The sequence below is a fragment of the Lathamus discolor genome, chromosome 5 (assembly GCF_037157495.1).
Source record: "Lathamus discolor isolate bLatDis1 chromosome 5, bLatDis1.hap1, whole genome shotgun sequence".
NCBI classification, from domain to species: Eukaryota; Metazoa; Chordata; class Aves; order Psittaciformes; family Psittacidae; genus Lathamus; species Lathamus discolor.
Genome location: NC_088888.1, coordinates 121,238,448 through 121,257,650, shown reverse-complemented (window position 1 = coordinate 121,257,650; position 19,203 = coordinate 121,238,448). Strand labels below are relative to the sequence as shown.

General features: G+C 46.3%; 1 protein-coding gene across 1 annotated transcript; it reads right to left on the bottom strand.

Annotated features, from left to right (window-relative positions):
* Positions 1-6,178: 6,178 nt before the first annotated feature.
* On the bottom strand, positions 6,179-15,618 carry LRRN4 (leucine rich repeat neuronal 4). Its single transcript, XM_065682360.1, has 5 exons — positions 15,421-15,618; positions 13,090-13,799; positions 11,831-12,035; positions 10,280-10,417; positions 6,179-9,168 (listed from the first exon to the last, which is right to left on the bottom strand). The coding sequence occupies exons 1-5, from the start codon at positions 15,603-15,605 to the stop codon at positions 7,497-7,499; spliced, it is 2,910 nt and encodes a 969-aa protein (XP_065538432.1). The 5' UTR covers positions 15,606-15,618; the 3' UTR covers positions 6,179-7,496.
* Between the last annotated feature and the right edge of the window lie 3,585 nt (positions 15,619-19,203).

Genomic DNA, 19,203 nt, shown 5'->3' with positions numbered 1-19,203 from the left:
ACTGCCAGGGATGGAGCATTCACGGCTTCCCTGGGCAGCTCATTCCAGTGCCTCACCAACCTCACAGTAAAGAACTTCTTCCTTATATCCAATCTAAACTTCCCCTGTTTAAGTTTGAACCCATTACCCCTTGTCCTGTCACTACAGTCCCTGATGAAGAGTCCCTCCCCAGCATCCCTATAGGCCCCCTTCAGGTACTGGAAGGCTGCTCTGAGGTCTCCACGCAGCCTCCTTTTCTCCAGGCTGAACAGCCCCAACTTTCTCAGGCTATCTGGATTTATGCATCATTGAATGTTAGATAACTGCTCTTCGTCACAGACTTTATAGAGATAAGGTTTTGGAAGTGAATGGTCGTTGCCTTTTTATATTCAATTTTTAACAGGCAGAGAAGAAAACAGTTTTACATATCAAGGTAGAGATACATCCAGGTCATAGACAGGCGAAAGGTTTACTAGTAAGAGTCTTGACGTGGCTTTATATCAGCTTTGAAATCATCAGAAACACATCCTCTCCAGATTTCTTGTAGGCCCCCTTTGTGTTTTGGAAGGCTGTTTTTCAGGATTTTTGAAGGAAATGGAAATTAGATCTAATGCTGTGACAGTGACCTTGTTGCACGTAGCTCTGTTTGGCAAAACCCAGCCTCGTTAGTGTTAAGAATCATTTGGAGTTGGAGTCTGTTCCAGTGCTGGGTGGAGAGCCTCGGTTTTTTACTTGGTATAGAACAAGCTGCTGAGCTAAGTTTAGGACTGCTGTGGTTAGTGGCTACCTTCTTACTAATACTTTTGGTGTGACAGGGTTGCCTCTGTACAGCTGGGATCAGGGCAGAGTTGGGATTGAGGCTTTCGTAGGCGTTTGTGCAATCAGGTTTGCACTGGATTTAAAAGGAGTCATCCAGCTGATATAATGGTTGTTCTCATCCACTGTCATCTTCATCCTTGGTTAGTTTGGTTTGATTTTGGGTCATTGCAGGTTTGGTGGTGTCACTGGGTGGCAACTGACCCGGAGCAGGCATTATGTTTTATTACTCATTTTGTGTCTGCTGTCTGTAATTGAGCTGAGCAGATAGGTAAGGCTGTCAAACTGAGTTTTATTTAGAGCTTTGTCTGCTAATCAGGTTTTTGCTTCATTCCGTGTGAAATAGAGATTATTTCTTTTTACTACTGTGTATTTAGTGGCAGTGTTATGGTTAAGCTTGCTCCTGCAATGTCCCATTGACCTGTGTGTCAGTTGTTCACATTGATCCGGGCAGGGGGGTGTGGAGAAACATTTCTTAGGTATTTGTAATTTGGTGCTGCTTGTGGGAGAGTTACCTGAGATGCCTTAACATCAGTCAGACTTGCTGTTGAAGTTCAACTTCGTGTCAGGGTGAAGGCTGAGGTTTCAGACAGCAGACCCGAAGAACAAATATGTTGTTAAGTCATGTTCAGAACCAGCACTTCCACATTTGTTTCAAAGCCAAGTTTAGACTTGGAATTGCCTGCGCATTATATTGCTTTTCTTACCCTCTTATCATCATTTCTGGGTGTTCTGACCTTTTCCAGCATTCCTAAGGAGCAGTGAAACAATAACAAATCGTACAGAAAACACCCACACACGTGATGGTGGAGTTGTTATGGGGCTTTTTTTAGCTTAGTGTCTTGAAAAAATGAGATTTGCATGTTTAGTATCTGTCCTTCAAATAAGACTTGGACCTATGGCCAGTTCTGACTCAGTGTGGTAAAAGCTCTGTGTTTTCTGGCTTTGGGTGAATAGGCAGCTGCACAGAGAAAGGGGATATTGAGTTAAAGGCACAGTGAGGACAGAGTTGAGTCCTTCTGGGATGTTTGTCAATAGCACAGTGCTGCTGTGGCTTTCAAAGGTCTATTTTCCTCAGGCAGAGCAATGAACCGCTGTCAGCATGAAACCTTTTTGACAGTCACTGCTGTACACAGTGCTTGCGATTCTGGGTGGATCATGTCACCTCTCTGTCTCTTGATATTCCTTCCCCAGCACTTTCTAGTCTGGAGCAGTCAGATGATAAACTTTTCTACCTGCAGTTTGTGCAGCATCTTGTCAAATGGTGTCCTAATACCAGGTGATCCTTGTCAGTTCTGATGCAATATCAGCAACGTGAACAACCTTTGCAGCACAAATGTCATCAGTGGACACCTAAACACGTAATTAGGACAGAATGGGGCTTCTGGGAATATCTGCATCTGTGAAAACGCCTGGGATGTGTATCTTTACTACTTACTGCACTTCCATCAGGTTGGACATGAACATTAGTCTCATGTGGTGTCTTTTCTTCTTTTTTCCTGGAGATATCCTGCCAACTGTTCTCAAGGCAGCAGTGATGACAGCATGAGGACTGATTGCCAAAGAGAGGGTGACATCATTTCACCTAATGGCCTTATCTCAGTTATTAAGTACCATTACATAATCATGCTCTGGTAACAGCAAGTAGCCTCTAAACATTTAATAAATGCCATATTCGTGCCTTCCCAGCACAGAACATGCTGCACAGCAAGTAAATGTTTTGCAGAGGAGAAGAAAGCCTCTACCTAGTGCTGAGTGTGTGATTGTTTTTATTTTTCTCTTCTATCTGGAGTTTTTCATCCTGGAATTTATCGCTCTTGGTGTCTGAGCTGTGCTTAGAGCTCAGCAGGAGCTGCTAGCCCTGTGCCCGCCTGCATGGCAGAGATAGCTGCATCGCTGCTTCCACCTTCTGGACGAGACAGTGAACGATCCTAGGCTTTGTGGTTTTTCTTAGGATTCTTTTGCTTGATTTCTTTTGATTTTTCTTTGGTTCTCTCCTGCTCTGGGTGTACCAATGGTCTAGGAATAGTAAAGATCGGGAGGTTTTTGTCCCTTTTCTCCCACTCCCTCTGTTTCTTGTTGGTATTTTCTGAGGGTTTTTTTCTCCCTTATGTTTCTTAAAAATACATGTCGATGATCTGAGAGCCATGCTAAACAGTGGAAAAGGCTGCTCACCTTTCAACAAAGGATCTAGCAAAAATGAACACATACACTGTAGTAGTATGTCAGGAAAGACAGAGTGCCTTACAAGTATTAACTTCTTACATCTACTTGTAGGTAATGTCATTCAGCGCTGAAGTGTGAGGATTAAGTAGCAGTACAAAAACCAGTGATGCACTGTGGTTTGGAAAGGAAGAAAAATACTCTCTTTACAGTGATGTTGTTCTGCTACGACACTAGGGTCTTAGGACACCATTGCTAATCCTGTGAAGGTTTTGTTATAAGGGATTCCTATGAATTCAGACCTTTTCTTTTTGAAGAATTATACTTTAAAGGTACCTACGCTGTCAAAGTACTCTTAAAAACGTGTTGTGGCATGGGAAATGTCAGCTTGAAGTGAGAGGTGGTCAATTCCAGCAGTAAAATGGAGATTATTTATTTCATGCTTTCTTAGCAGCCCCTTTTTGGGGAAAAAGCCGAGTATTTCCATGTGATGTACCTGGGGAGATGATTCCACCTTCTCCCTCTAGGTGACAGCAGAACACCAGCCTCTCCTGTAGGGGATTGTTTCCTTGTTTTGTTGCCCTGCCTGACTACTTTTTAAAGAGGTTGGAATTACTGTTGTAGTATCTTGCCCTGCTTCAGAACAAACGCTGCATACTTTGGAGAGCTGATAAAAAGCAAAAGCACCAGCAGTTTAAACATGTTCTTTTAGGAGTATCTGTTTCCACAAACACGGAACGTGTTCACACCTGTGATAAGTATCTCTGTCTTTCACAGGTAAAGCGGGATTCCGATGCTACTTGGCAAAGCAAGACCCTGAACCCTCAGAAGCTTCCTTGTTTCTAACACCACATGAATGCCTTTTTCTGGAGATCACTGCAAAGGAGTATGCCTGTACCTGTGCAGCACTTGCTGTGTGAGCATGGAGGTTTGGTTTTTGCATCCCTGCACAAAGAGGCTGATAAAGCCAGTGGTGTGATGTGAGCTCTCTGCCTTGGGCTGCATTGTCTCCCAGCTGGTCCATTCAATGCCCCTCATGCCTCTGGCCAGGGACCACTCTCAAAAGCATGGTCCCTCCTGGCACTGAGGTGGGTCAGGCTGAAGCACCTCATCCTGCTGCTCTGGACACCCACCCACTTCTGCTGCCCAGGACAGGGCTTTTGGCAACTGATTCTCTAAATGGCATTTGCTGCACTGAAGACAAGGTGGTCCTTCTCTGCCTCCTCACAGCCAGCAAAGCATTTGTCTGTGTGGGTTCTGGCCCTTAGAGAGCTGTTTTTTTCTGTATGGAGGCCTTTCCACGGATCAGCTCCTTTTCCCAGAGTGTTTCCACTGAGAGCCTCCATGAGACCCAGTGACTGATATGGAGACAGAGCAAGCATGGACTTCCACCATGGCACCCAGGGGAGGCACCCACATGCACTGTTGGCTATTTTGGACTTCCTTTGCTTGAACTTGGTTCTGTACAAAGACCTTGACAAGTGAATGGAGAAAGTTCTTAGGAATGCAGGTAATTTCTTCTTAGGAAGAAAAGCCAGGTTAAAAATTACACAAGCTCTTCAAAAACTAAATGCTCTCTGCATTTCCTCTTCTCATGGAGAAACAGGACGATTTGAACTGTGAAACAGTGAGTAGGTTACTAGTTATAATTTGTTTCTAATGGGTTGGCTTTTGTTAGCTTTTAAAATCATTTCGGAGCTGTTCGGGTATCCCAGCCGCGCTGCCAAAGGTTTGTGTCTTTGGAGGTACGACGGGATTGGCTGTTCAGTGCAAACAGGAAAAGGGGGAGGAAGCACCAGGCGGAGCAAAGCTGGGCAGGTTTCAAACAGGCTTTTAGAGTGGGTGGGAAAGTTTCCATTTAGCTCCCTGGTTGCTTATTCACTGCCTCAGTCCCAAACAGCGCTGTGGGAGCCGGTTTGTGTCCATCCACAGTAATGAAGATACAGGAAACCTCCAAACTGGTTATTACTTGTGTTCTGAGGTTAGGGAATGGGGGTGGCATTAACTTTCTTCTGCAGTTATATTTGGATTATGTAGAAGCCAGCAAATAGGCTTCAAGATAACCTTACCCTTTTGATTAAAACATTGCTTGCTTTTTAGGGCTTACTTTCTAAATCAGTAGGAGCAGCTACAATAAAAAGTCCAGAGGCGATAATGTGATTATTCAGTTTTTCTAGAAGTATACATTTGTTTTAAGAACTAGCAACAGGCAGTGCTTTCAGAGAAAGGTTTTATACTTGAATACTTGCTTTGAAAATACTGTGACTTACTGAAATGATTTGAATGACTGTCATTTTACCTGTTCTTGGGCTGCAGCAACTATTTACCAGACACACAAGTTCTGGGTATAAATACAGGCTTTCTTATCCAAGCTGGAATATTTGAAGTATGGCAGAACAAAGCCATTAGCTTCTGTAACTTGTGAATTATATCCGAGTGCATGTAGAATGTATTCAGGGAAGAGTAGTTGTAGCACAAATTGCAGGAAAAGTGAAGTAAGAGAAGCACTGATTCAAATAGAGGGAGGAAAAGACAACAGAGTGAAGTTGGTCATTAATTAAACAAACTCAGGTTCACAAATCTCTTCTTTTGCTCTGCTTTGTTTCTGGTAATACCAAAGACCCCAGTCAAGGTCTCTTAGACCTGTGTTGTACAAACACAAGGGAGTGTATGATCTTTGCCCTGGTTTGGGGTGGTCCTGGCTCACTGCAAGTAAAGTTTGGCACCTGTGCCTGTTCACTAGACAGACTCTCCAGAAAATGCAGGAAAAGCAGACCAGACATAAAGATGAGAAATGAAGACCAAGCAAAGAAAGGTCTGAACGACCAGAATGTGAACGTAATTTTCAGGGTGAAAGGTGATGCTATCCTGGCTTCTCCATTTGTGTGTCACTTCTGTTGTGAGTTTGAGTCAGCCAAGCTCAGCAGCTAAGGACAGACACACAGGGATGTGCAAAGAGTGGTAGTGTCATTCCCAGCACTGGTGTACGGTAAGGGACAAACCTGCATGAAAGGACTGTGAGTTGTAGTGGCGAGGATGGCACAGGACACCTTATGCACATACAAAATGAAAGCTCTTAGGACATCAAATAACATGAATTTACCATAATTAAAGCATTACTTTACTGTATGCTCAAAGTCTGTTCCAAAACAGAAAATGTTTGAGTTAATTGCTCAGGTTAAACATTGTAGGTGGTAAAGACAACACAAAGATCTAGGTCTTTAACAAAGAACCAGAGCTCAACTCTGTAGCTTTTATTCCATTAATACTGGAAGCATTAAAAAACCCCAAATAAACAGGACAGAGACTCTTTTGTACTGTACAGCACCTTCTGCACGCTGACATCTGTGGGGGAGTTTGCATCTTGTCTCTCTATACAGCAGTGTACAGCAGCAGAAACGCACAGCCACTGGAACATAAACCTATTGGTCTCTGAATAGGAAGTATTTGATGGGGCAAACACCTCCCCTTACACAAATATCTTTGAATGTTAATGGCAAGCTCAAAGCTGCTGAAGAACTGGGATTCTCAGCATCTCTTATGATTTCTATAGCAGAAGTTAGGACCCAAAAGTACATTTGAAAAATGCCTGTATAACTGCTGTGAGTGGACGGGATTTCAGGTTTTCAAGTCTCAGCAACATGCTCATCAAATTGTTTCATTACTTGGCTCTTTGCCTCTGTAGGAGGTAAATCGTCAGCCTGCTAAATCTGTAGATAGGACTGAGCAATCATCCCTGCTTAAAATCAATTCTGAATCAAATGCTAACATGGCCTCTTCCTTCTGTGGGCTACTGCTGTACTGCAGACTCCTCACTGCCTGTAAGTTGTTGTTGGGGTAGCACTCAGGAGCCTCAGTTGTGGAAAACATCATACAAAGTCAGAGTCATAAAAAGTCAGAACAAAACAATTACCCCTGTCCTAAGGTTCCTGAACTGTCCTTTTTTACAATTAATCTTCATGTTTCTCTCTCCTGAACTGAAGTTGGGCTCAGCAGTTGCTGAAGTTATTTAATGGAGTTAGACTTGCACAGCACCTTGCCACTCAGCCCAAGGAGATCTTTCTCTCACTCCTTCCAGTAATACTCTCTTTTTGGGCAATACCTTTATATGGACATTAGAAGAAACTGAAAGCCCAACTTCATTTATAAGAATAAAAGCAGAGTTTATCTTAGCTAGATGCACCTTGGTTATGGCTCTTAGTACTGTATCCATGAGGGAGACTGGAGGCAGACAGCTGGCAAAGCAGCCTCTCACTGTGTGAAATGCATGCTGACGAATTTGTAAGTGATCATACAGCTCTTCAAGGTGAGTGTCCAGGTTTGCTGCTGCTTAGCACGTAGCCAAGAGTCCAAAGACTTTCTTCTGTTTGACTACCGTCATTATTAGTTTTTGTGTGTTTTTCTGTCCCTTAGAAACATAAGGGCTATGAAGTCTGATGTCTCATAGTTTTGCTGAAGGATGTTTGGAGAGTCTCAGGCAAACATACCGAGGTGATAAGAGACAATGAGATTGGAATGTGCAGAACAGTGACCCAGAGCTAATTACTGGTTTGTAGTTTTAATGGATAATCAAATGCTGGGTTCTTATAAGAGACTAAGTGTGTACCGTACTGCTCACTCTGAGGCTTTTTGCATGCCTTACACAGGCATACAGACAAAATAATTGTGGAAATGAGAAAGAGTCCACTTGCTGCAGATAGAGCAGCAAAGACAGATTTGTAGCTGGGCTTTGTTTTAAATCTAGTGCATGAATTACCTGGAATTCCCTGCACTGATGTCTGGCTTGACCCTGCTTTGTTGGAAGCAGTCACACAAATGTGGTAAGTGGTGTATGGTAGTAGATTATACAGAGTGTGCTGCCTTGCTGTGGAATAAATATTGTCCAGGACAAGCTGTCTGTCCTCGTTGCCTTGGGCATGAAACATCAGCTCATAGGTGTGAACAACTGAATTTGGGGCACACCAGCGTATCTGTGCAGAGCTGTCTGTGACTTCAGACACCTCTCTGAGCCTCGGTGCATCAGGAACCTCATCCTCCCTCGACATGCCAGGGCATAAACATCTGGATTCTCTCTGAAGTTCACTGCACGGCTTCTGAAGGTGCCTGCAAGGATTGTAGTCACAGGAGGTGTATGGCACTTGCACTGGGGTTTGCGTTGACTGTTCGTCATAGTCGTAGTCATCTACATAGTGTATCAGTGATCTGGTGGATGCAGGCTGTGAGCGAGCAGTGGTCCTTGTGGAGTTCAGCTGTGGGAGGCTTGTTTGGGAACCTTCCTGAACATAAAGGGCGAAGGACTGCAGATCAGTGGCACTGGGGCTTCCCATTGCTGTAGTAGAATAATCAGTAGTGGGCCGGTTGGATGTGCCTTCCTGGGGAAACGCCGAGGTGGTTGTTCTGAGCTCTGTCTTTAGCTGATCTATTTCAGTTTGAATCGTGGAGCCATGATCTGAGGACTGATCATAGAACAGTTTGAGAAAACCCGGGGAGGTGGTTACAGACACCAAGGAAGGAGAATTGTTTATGGATTCAGAAACTGCTTCTTCCTTATGGGTGCTGATGGATTGCTCCTCCTTGTGGGTGCTCATGGATTCGGAAACTGCCTCTTCTTTGTGGGTGCTCATGGACTGGGAAACTGCCTCCTCCTTGTGGGTGCTCATGGATTCGGAAACTGCCTCTTCTTTGTGGGTGCTCATGGACTGGGAAACTGCCTCCTCCCTGTGGGTGCTCATGGATTCAGAAACTGCCTTCTCCTTGTGGGTGCTCATGGATTCGGAAACTGCCTCCTCCTCATGGGTGCTTGTGGATTGGGAAACTGCCTCCTTGTGGGTGCTCATGGATTCAGTAACTGCCTCCTTCTCATGGGTGCTTGTGGATTCAGAAACTGCCTCCTCCTTGTGGGAGGAACTGTTGGCCTTTGTAAGCATCAGCTCAGTTGGGTTGGCTGCCGTTGTGCTCATTACATTCATCTGAATTAGGGAGCTGATATAAGCGTCTTGGGTTAGTTGAGCAGAGTCTGTTGTTGTTACTACAGTAGTGGCATCGTAACTGGCGAGGCTGAAAGCATCATGTTCCAGAGAGGGTGTGTTTGAATCGGGCAGCGTAACGTTTCTCTCAGACTGGCATTTGTTGTAGAGCTCTAGCAGTGACAAAGATGTTGAAGGTCTGCCCCAATCTTCCTGGGATATGTAGCAAAAAGTCTCCCAAGCCCTGCAGAGAGAACAAGGTAGAATAGACACAATCTGCAAGTACATTACAAGCTCTTGTAAGGCAGCTTGGATTGGAATTTGCAACCTGCTGTCCAAAACCAGTCTTTACATTAAAGAAGACCTGAAAGCTGGACCAGACCTAGGTTGTCATAACAGTAGTCCTGTGCTTGGCAGGTGGCTTTCCACAGCACTGGGATTTTAGCTGACTGGCTTTCTGTTTTTCTAAGGTGCAGGAATATCTTTTACCTGAGAGGAAGCATCTTTTGGTACAAGGACTGCAAACCTTAGCAAGAGTGATGGGGGTCAAGGCAACTTGTCATGAAGGGTCAGACTTTAATGCTACACTAAGAGGGGAACACACTAAGAGGGTCCCCAAGATCCTTAAGCCAGCTGGTTTAGGCAGCTGGAGCTGTGCTGACAGGGGATGTGCTTTAAATGACTAAGCGCTTTCTTTAAGCCTTTCAATGTCTGAGTACTTTCTTTACTCAGACTTCCCATGTTTTTGAAGAGGATGCAACTGCTAAGCCCATCCTGGTGAGAAACAATCTACTTCCCTACTCTCTCTGACAAACCTCCTTGGTGGCCTTTCAAATAGCAGAGACATCATACACATGCAAAGTACTCCTTTTAAGTAAAGTTTATTGTAATTATTCTGTAAACCCCTAGGAGAGCATGGAAACAATAGGTGACAAGTGGTGCTATTTGCAAGGGTGTTTGTTGGCTGCCTGTGCTGATGCAGGCTTTGGGAATACATGGAGGAAATGATGTGCTAAAGTTCTTGCTAAGTCTTTCAGTTCCTGCTCCAAGTCCTGGCCCACCAAGGCAGTTCATTTTTTATCTCTGGGTAACAGACATCTTAAAGTAAAATGCACGGCTAACAACACTTTATACTGTTCTAGCTGTGCCCATTGAATTTTGTCCACATTCAAGTATAATTCAGCCACACTTCATCCCTGAAGAGACTTCACTTTGCATTTCTACCTCTTGTGGAAGGGAAAAACACAGAAAGAATTTGAGTAACTGATAATAGTAGTGAATGTTTGGTCCCCAAATAAATGACATATTCAAGTTGTGTTTTAAGAGCATTACTTAAACTCCTTGAACTCACTTACTTTTGCAGCACAACTTTCTTGGGCTTGGAGAGCAGCCAGGAGAGCTGGCAATCGCATATCAGAGGATTTCCGTACAAGTTGATGATGATGTTATCCGAGGAATTGGTATTCCAAGGATTAAAGGAACTCAGGTTACAGCTACAAGATGACAAATGCAATAATTAGCAAACTCTTGAGACACCTTCCAAGCACTACAGTGTCCTTAGTGTTCCAGCATGTGTAAGACAAAGCAATATTCCCAGTTCCCTTGAAAGCAGCCAGTTATCAACACCACTGTTCTGCACTATAGTCCAGGCTAATACCTGCCCATCTCCAATTTGCACCGTGTACCTGCTGTGTGTTAAAGCATAACAAAGGCATCCTAAGGGGTAACACCTTGGGAGATAGCAGCTGGAAGGGAAAGGACCTGGCATTTAGCAAGGCTCTTCTGTAAAACATGATCTCCCCTCTGCCATTAAGTTAAACATTCAGCTCCACTTTTTACTGTACCATTTCTCCAGCTTCTTTCTCACTCTGCATGTAATGGCTTTCTCTGTGCCAATCATCCTCTGTCGTGTTAATTGCCTCTTTAATACTATAGACTCTCACCTACTGAAGTCGAATGACTAATACAGGAAGACCTTGTTTACCTTTACTGTTAAACTGCACAAAGAGTGATAATGTGACCTCCCTGCAGAGTGCTCAGAAGATGCTCTCTTTTGTCTGAGACTTTAACTGCTACTCCTTTGGGGTTTTTTTAAGTCTGGCTCATGATTTTTAGCACTTTGAACTGGTGCTCCTGGAGCTATTGTAAAGTGCTGTGTAAATCCAGTGGGGGAAGGAGTCCACTGGGTTTGTTGGGGTTTTTTTTTGCTTAAATGGCCTTACTTTCCTGAAACTGGTTCCTAGACCACAGCCAACTCTCAAGTATGTGTATTCTGATACCCTTATAATCTGGGCCTGTATTACAGACATCTTTGAAGGTGCTCTCCAAATCTTTTCCTTTTTGCTGACCTGTGTACAGTTTATCTGCTCTTATTACCTCTAGGATAAGGACCCAACCATTGCTTTTACTAGTGCTGAACAAGGAATTATATTAATCTCTCACACTAAAAGCAGGGGGGACAGGATTTTTGTATGCTTCCATGGTGCAGATTTCATCCAGCATTCATCCTTTGTAAGGCAGCAAATCCTTAGTGACCTGTGATCTGCTTCTCCTCTGGTGAGACGTTGTAGATGTTGGAAGCATGGGCTGTATCACAAGTGGGTTTCAGTGGATCTATGCTAATTTTAACAGTGCTAGCTGAATTCATCCATTGGATGAAGAGGGGGAGCACGATGGATGTTATCTCAAGCAACCAGTAACTGTGCTATGAGTCTCATGCCACCTTTTTGAGCCACATTAGCTCTTCTGCTGTATTGGGTCTCCATCACAGGCTTTACATGGCATATCTGAACATGGCACTTCCTAAACACCTGGTAACAAGCAAACTGCATACAAATCAGCTCCCAGGCACCATGTGAGGCAAAGGCAACGTGATGTGAGGAAGAACAGAACAGAAAATAACTCACTTCTCAAAGGAGAGCTGGCTCAGATGAGGAGCGCTGTCAAACATCTCTGTCTGCACGAAAGCCAGCAAGTGGGAGTCTTGACAGTTTAGCTCCTGGAGAGCAGGCATGGACTTGAAGAAGTCAGTATCGAGGCTTCTTAACCGTGACATCTTTGTCAGGTGAAGTGATCTGAGGTTGGGCAAGTCTCTGGTCCACTCTGGTTGAACTGAAGCAGAGAAAAGATTTATACCTGTTGCCTAAATAGAGCATTCCTGTGGCTTTCTGCCTAGAAAAAAGGGTTTGAATTTATAGAGAGAAATCTCTGTGGTCTTCTGCAGCTCTTTGGGAAAGGAACAGAACAAACAGCAGTGTATAAACACCAGTGCAAACACGTTTTTGTAATGTTACCCACAGGTCATGCTGTCGTAGGGCAGAGGAAGAGAAGGGAAGATAGAGGGGCAATAAAGCTGATAAGAGATATGGAACAGCTTTCCTGTTAGGTGAGATTAAATGAACAGGGATTTCTCAGCACAGAGATGTGGTGGATGGGGGGAGATCAGGGAGGTCTACGCAGTCATGACTGGTGTGAGAAAGGCAAGTATCTTATTTGTCCTAGTACAGAAAAAAGAGCTGAGAGGCATGAAACTGAAAGAATTTTGTGTAGGTCTTACACAAAAGTCCCTTTCCATCCCATAACTGAGTTGTGTAACTCACTACCACAACAGGGATTAGGGAAATTCATGGCAGAACTTTGGTGGTATGTCTGTTAAGTGTGAGTTGGGGTGAAACCTCTGGCTTGAGGAGTCTCTAAAGTCCTGGGTGTATGTCCCAGGCTGAAAGCAGCTGGGCAAGGCATCCGACATGTGTCTGCCTCAGCACGTCAGTTATAAACTGAGGCTGGAAGGGGAGGCAGACAGACAAATCATGCTGTACATTGCTCAGGGCAGGGATTGTCTCACTGTGCGGAAGGATTTGGCTGGTTGCAGTTGACACAAAAAGCCTCTCTCTGTGCTACTTCAGTGCAGCAGTACAAAGCACAGTGTAACTGAGGGGAGAGACAAAGATTTCAGGAAAGAGCGACTAAGTTTCCTCCTGTGTCCCAACTAATCTCAGGGCTGACAGTGGGATGACTGTCAGTAGCAGACAGTGGGATTAGGAGGGAGATGGGTGACTACACTGGGACAAGTAGTCCTGTTTCATGGTGTCTGGTCTGTGCAAGTCTAATGCTCCCCCCAGCCTGACCCAGCCCCATGCTTACAGTGGGAAGTCCAGAAACTTACTTTTCTCAAGAAAGGTCCTGCTCAGATCAAGCACGTTGATGTTTCCAGGCCTGTTTGTGGCCTCACTGGGAGATGTGCTGATGGCAAAAGCAGACTCTCTAATTCCTCTGCTGTCATCTCGCCCAAGCAATGTTGCAGAGAGGTTCAGGAACTGTAGCTGAGGGTAACAGGAGAAAGCCAGAGGCTGGATTTCAATCAGTGGATTTCCGGACAGGGACAACCACCTCAAGTTAGGCAGGGCAGAGCTGTGGCATGATGGCACAGATGACAGCTTGTTAAAGCTCAAGTCCAGGGAGAGGAGGCTGCTGAGGACTTCGGATCCCCATCTAACTGACCAGAGCTGGTTCTGCCTCAAGGAGAGGACACGCAGCCGTGGGAGGTTTGCTATCTGTGTGCCATTCATCTCTTCTAAGAGGTTGTTGCTGAGATCCAAGGTTTCCAGTGTCTCTGGAAGGCAGACAGGGAAAGCCGTGAGGCTGCTGTAGGTCAGCTGCAGGGTGATCCAGGTCCTGTTCTTGCGATCCTCACAGGGCATGCTGGTGAGATTAACGTTCTCCCAGTGGTCTTCGTGAGCCAGCTGGAAAAAGGGGGTGACGTCCTTGGATGCTGCAGGCTCTGCTCTGCTCACTGGGCTGGACACAGTGTTCCCCACCAGCAGAGAGAGGATGAGCAAGCGTGAAAACATCCTTCTCCTGTGTGGCTTGCAAGATCTGTTTGGGTTTTGTTTCAGGAAAGAGAAAACAAAACATCACAAAACATCAGCATTAAGAGCTAAATTAAAATCCCTCCAGGCAGTAACAAGCTATGTAAAAGTGAAGGCATTTGTAAGTCCTTTTCTACTGCATCCCGAGAGCAGAAGTGGTAATTATATTATCATAGAACCTTTGGGGATAGGAGCAGCGTGCAATTCTAAGCGTACCTACAGTTCTCCATGCGGAAAGCAACCAAATAGTTATCAGGTGTTTGGTTCTCACACCAGCACCCTCAGTACCAACCTGGCACCCAGCACAGCAACAGGGGCAGAGGTGAACTCCCCAGCAGCACAGGGGTACTCCAGTGTAAAAGTACCAGTTGGTGCTATACTGGACAAGCTGCAGGAGAGGGTATCACTATGTTATGGGACTTGACTTCCATACCTTATTATGTATTGCTCTCTACAGGGCAGTCATGCTGCAGTGTCCAGCCCACTGGGAAGAACTATCCAATGGGGTTATACACGAGCAACAGGGCTGGGATCAGGTGTGAGTGTGGCAAGGGTTTTTTTCTGTATAAATCAAATGTGTGCATCCAAAGGCAGGGGAGGGTTGTCAGAGGGTAAAGGACAAGTGAGCTCCACGTGGGCTGAGCTGCAATGGGGTGGGCAGGTAAAAAAAAGCCTTTCCTGTGTTAGGAAGGGCTTTCCTTCTCTTTGCAAAGGTGAAACATCAAAACCCTGGAGTTTGTGTGGGCTCTTCCAGGGCAGTTCAGCCTTGTTCTGAGTGACAGCCACGGTGGGGACCCCAAAGGCACTTTGAGACTCGCCCTCCTGTGCTCCTGCAGTGCCCTGGAGCCTGCCTGCCAGGTGGTGGCAGGGCTGGGGCCCTGCTGCGTGTGAGTGCCGCACACTATTCAATGCACCCTAACTGCTGGGGAAAGGATGTGCTAAAAATGCAGCTCCTGAACCACCTTCAGTGGACGTGCGTAGAAACTGAGAGCACTCCCGGATCAGGGCTCCAAGGCCTGCGTACCGAGAAGCATGTTACAAAGTGTTACAACTCCCTCTGGGCTCCCTCATCCCAACCCCACCCCACCAAATGTCTTTGTCATTCCAAAAAAGATTAAAAGTCTTAAATGACTTGTCCAAGGCTGCACAGGTTATCAAATCACAGCCCAGAACTAGTGCTGCTCTTGCTGAGTCTTTGTGCTGCCAGGCATCATGATCATCATTCCTCATCCAGAAATACATTACAGTGCAGGGGTGTGACTGAAGTCCCATGTGCTACAAAATATCTCAGACTTAATCCAAGCCTTAATAGCTACTTGCTGTTCCCTGTATGGTGCCAGGGCTTCTGCAGACCATCATCTGTTGCTGCCACCCCAGGTTTGAAGTAGGGAGCAGGAAAACAGTTTATCTGACCAGCAAAAGTCGTATATTTTGGTTGCCTGTGTCCTTTTTGTCATGTGGAATGGTCCAAGAGCCAAGCAGCCTCAGGGCTTCCTGGTCACTGGAGCTGCTGGATTCCCTGCTCCCCAGCACATGGCAAGGAGAGGATGGGAGGAACTGGACTGTTAGATGCTGATCTTAGATTTAATCTGAGTCCCTGCCTCTAAACCGCATCCGCTTGCACATACCTGTCCCAAAGTCCCGGCGCCTCGTGCCTCCGCTCTGCGTGGCTCTGACTGCCCTGCCTTGATTTTATACACGGGGGTGACTCAGCCGGGAGCGTGAAATGCCTCTGGTCTGTTCCCAGCTTTCCCTGCTCGCGGCTCTGCCCACAAGCGCAGCCGAGGTTTGTTCCAGGCTCGCTCCCCCGCATCCAGCTTTTCCCCAGCCTGGAGGGGGGGGTGGCTCCAGGCAGCTTTCCCGCTCCCTTGGCCCTAGCAGGAGGTGGGTGGGAGGGCTCTTATTTCCTAACACTCAGGCAGGGCTGCTCCCTCTTTGTCTAAGCAGAGAGGGGGGAAAGGGAAAAGAGCAGTGTCTGCAGTCCCAACTTTCGCGTCTGCCACTGACGGGGGAAGGCAGAGGAATTGCTGTGTTTCTCTGCTGGCAGGTCGGGATGATGTAAAGGCAAGGCTGTGTCTGCTGACATGGGCTTTGGTCGCTTTCTCTGGGTGCCAGTAAAAGGCTTCAAGTGTTTATAATTGTCTCTAAAACTCCTGCACTTGGGAGTAAGTCCTCAAGTGTTCATGTGGGACAAACAACTTTTCTAAGGAGGCCCTTTGTGAAATGTCAGGAGCTGCTCCTGCAGAGAGGAATTCTCTTGGCTGATGGAGAGGGCCTGTGGCATCTCGTGCTGCATGTGATGGATTTGGGAGGCATCTCTCAGGCCTGCTGTGTGTGGGTTGTGTTCTCTCTCTGCATCTGCTGTACCGCATGGCTTGGGAGAATTCCCTCCCTGCTACTTCTCTCCTCCTTTGCTGGACGAGTAAGGCTGACAGTGTAAAACATCTCCCACCAAGGGACCTGCCCTGAGCTGGGTTTCTCAGCATTCCCACAATTCAAATAATAATTAGGCTGGTTGAAAGCTGTTTGTAAAGCCAGGAACTAGGAATGGATGAACTGGAAGGGATGGCTCCAAAGTAAAAGGAAAAGGGTGATGGTTCAGTTGCTGCTGTAAGACAATTAAAACTACCAGGGAGAATGGTGGTGTTTTTCATTCCTGAGGACAACAGACCAGATCCATGACATGAAGGCAACGCAGACCTGTATGCTTCAGTGCTCAAGTGCAGATAAAGGTCTTGTTTTCCCCAAAACCTTGAGCCTGCCTGTACAGCCCTTATCTATTGACCATGTCATTCATTATCTGCGTGAGGAGAGAGCCTTGAAAAACACCAGAACATCTACAGAACAAGATATGGTCTCTTAGTAGGACTCTCTGGAGCCATTTCGGTTCCCTGGGAGGCTGGGTGGGATGTACACATTGTTCCCGTGTGGAATGGCTCTGAGGCAAGACAAATAGTTTCCTAAACGAGGGGCTAATCCCACAGATTAATCCTGGTGGAGCAGCTCGCAGGCCTGCGCTTGGGCCCTGTGCTGGGGCACGTGCACACTAACAGGTACCATCAGGGATCTGCACTCTCTGAGGCTCAAAGGGCAAACTGGAGCAGGTTACAAAAATCTGAGGAATTTGGTGTAACAGGAGGAAAGTCCAGCTCCAGTTGGGCTGCTGGAAGCTTTGCCTTCCCTCTGGCTTTCTTTGGGAAAGCTGGGAAGCAGGGAGGTAGCCTCACTCTGCCTTGGGCTAAGTACCTGTGTTGTGTTTGCTGCCCTTAGCTCAGTATTTACAGACAGTGACTGGTCATTGGTTATTTAAGTGGTTTTAATCTCTTAAAGAAGCTACTCCATGAAACCTGGCGAGCCAAACGCTGCCTTATTTCTAACATGTTCAACCTTGACTTCATTTGGGAGACCGAGACAAGCCTTGTAAGACTGGAAGAGCAGCCCAGCCAGTGGACCACTCACTTCAGTGAAGGTGAAGGGAGGTGGAGCCTTTGCCCAGAGGTGCTTGATTTCTGAGCGATACAGAGAACCGCTTGCAAGCAGAGCATCCTTGGAAAAGGAGCTTTTTATTTCCCACCTTTGTTTCTGCTTTTGGATGCCCACTTTTTGAGCAGGTGTTGCGTTTTCCCAGCTCTGCCTAGCTGCCAACTTTAATCATCTGGAATATTACTGCTGTGGTACTACATCCCGAGCAGCTGCCCAGGTATTGGTGAAGATTCCCCAGGGCAAACAGCAGCCCTTTCTCACCAGTTTCTCTGAAATCATCTGGTAGCAGCAGGCAGTTTTCCCTTTATGAGTCACTTTGGCCTGTTCTCATGTTACTGTCTTTCTTCAGGTTATTCTTCTCCTTTTTTCTCTGTTTCCAAGAGTTTCGGTGGCAACCTGGGGGAATGTTTAGTAAAGGCAGGCATTTTTGTCAGTCTTTTCACATGGATGATGCACAAAGAGCTGAAACAGATGCCCCCTCCCTGGGGCTGATTCAGTGCTGCACAAAACCCCTCTGCCTGCAGGAATGCTTGGGATGAGCCCTGCATTCCTTAGTGACACGGAGATAAGCAGAGCGCAGCACCGGGAGAGCAGAAGGCGAGGATGGTACCAGGCTGTAAAGTTTAAGAGATGAATGTTTCCCACTGGCCGGGATCCAGGTGATGGTTAAGAATGAAAATATCCTGAAAAAAACCTGGAGAGTGGCTTTTAAAACCAGCAAAAGAGAAGTATTTTGCAGGTTGGTCCACAGAGCAAGCACAAGCAAGACATTTTCTTACAGAGAACAGGGAGACAATTTAGCCTGAGGTTTCAGAAAACTATGGGATGTGTGTGTGTTGTCTGCTGCGTAACACATGCTAAAGGCAGCAGTGAAATCCCTTATGGAATTTGATGTAAGCACAGACAGCAGCCATCTGACACGGGTAGTGTTTTACCCTGACCTGACTTTGGTTTAGTTAAGCACCACGTACAGAACAGGGTTGCAGTTGATGTGTAAGTTTCCTAAAGGTCTGTGTTTTGATCTAAACAACATTCCGCTCCAGGACTTCATCTCTGCATTGCGAAATTTGAGGGCAGACACCCTTGCTCCACTTTCACTCTGTGGAAAACATCTCCCACATCTGGCACCCTGCAATTAATAACTGGGATACTACAGACCTCTGAGCCTGTGGTCTTCAGTGCTGTGTATAAATCAGGTGGTACAAGTGAGAGCCAAGTCTAATCAGGTTACTGCGTGAGTAAAGGTGGGTGTGGAACCCTGTGTGCACGAAGGGGAATGTCTGGAGTCTGGCTGGGACACGCTTGGTGATGTGGGGTGAGATGGAAGGTGGCTCGATGCTGTGGCAGGCCCCAAGAGGGCTGGTGCAGGTGCCAGGCAGAGCAGGCTGCTGCAAGCCTCTTCTTAGGAGCTGCCCATGTATCCAGCCTGGAATTACAGAGGTGCATGTGCGCATGGGTAGTGCCTTCCTGCTCCAACCCTACCAAGGCTGCTTGTAGGAAGCAGAACTACAGTCACACGCAGCATGGAAACAGCTGCATATAAACAGATTCCTAAGTGTTCCAGTACACCAGTTACTAAGAAGGAGCAAAACGGCTCCTGGTAAACCCAGGACACTTGCCTATTGTGGAAAAACCTTCCAAGGTGAGTGGAGCACAGGGAAATGATCATAGAATCATAGGATAGTTAGGGCTGGAAAAGACCTTAAGATCATCCAGTTCCAACCCCCCTGCCATGGGCAGGGACACCTCACACTAAACCATGCCACCCGAGGCGCTGTCCAACTTGACCTTGAACACTGCCAGGGATGGAGCATTCACCACTTCTTTGGGCAGCCTTTTCCAGTGCCTCACCACCCTCACAGTAAAGAACTTCTTCCTTATATCCAACCTGACCTTCCCCTGTTTAAGTTTGAACCCATCACCCCTTG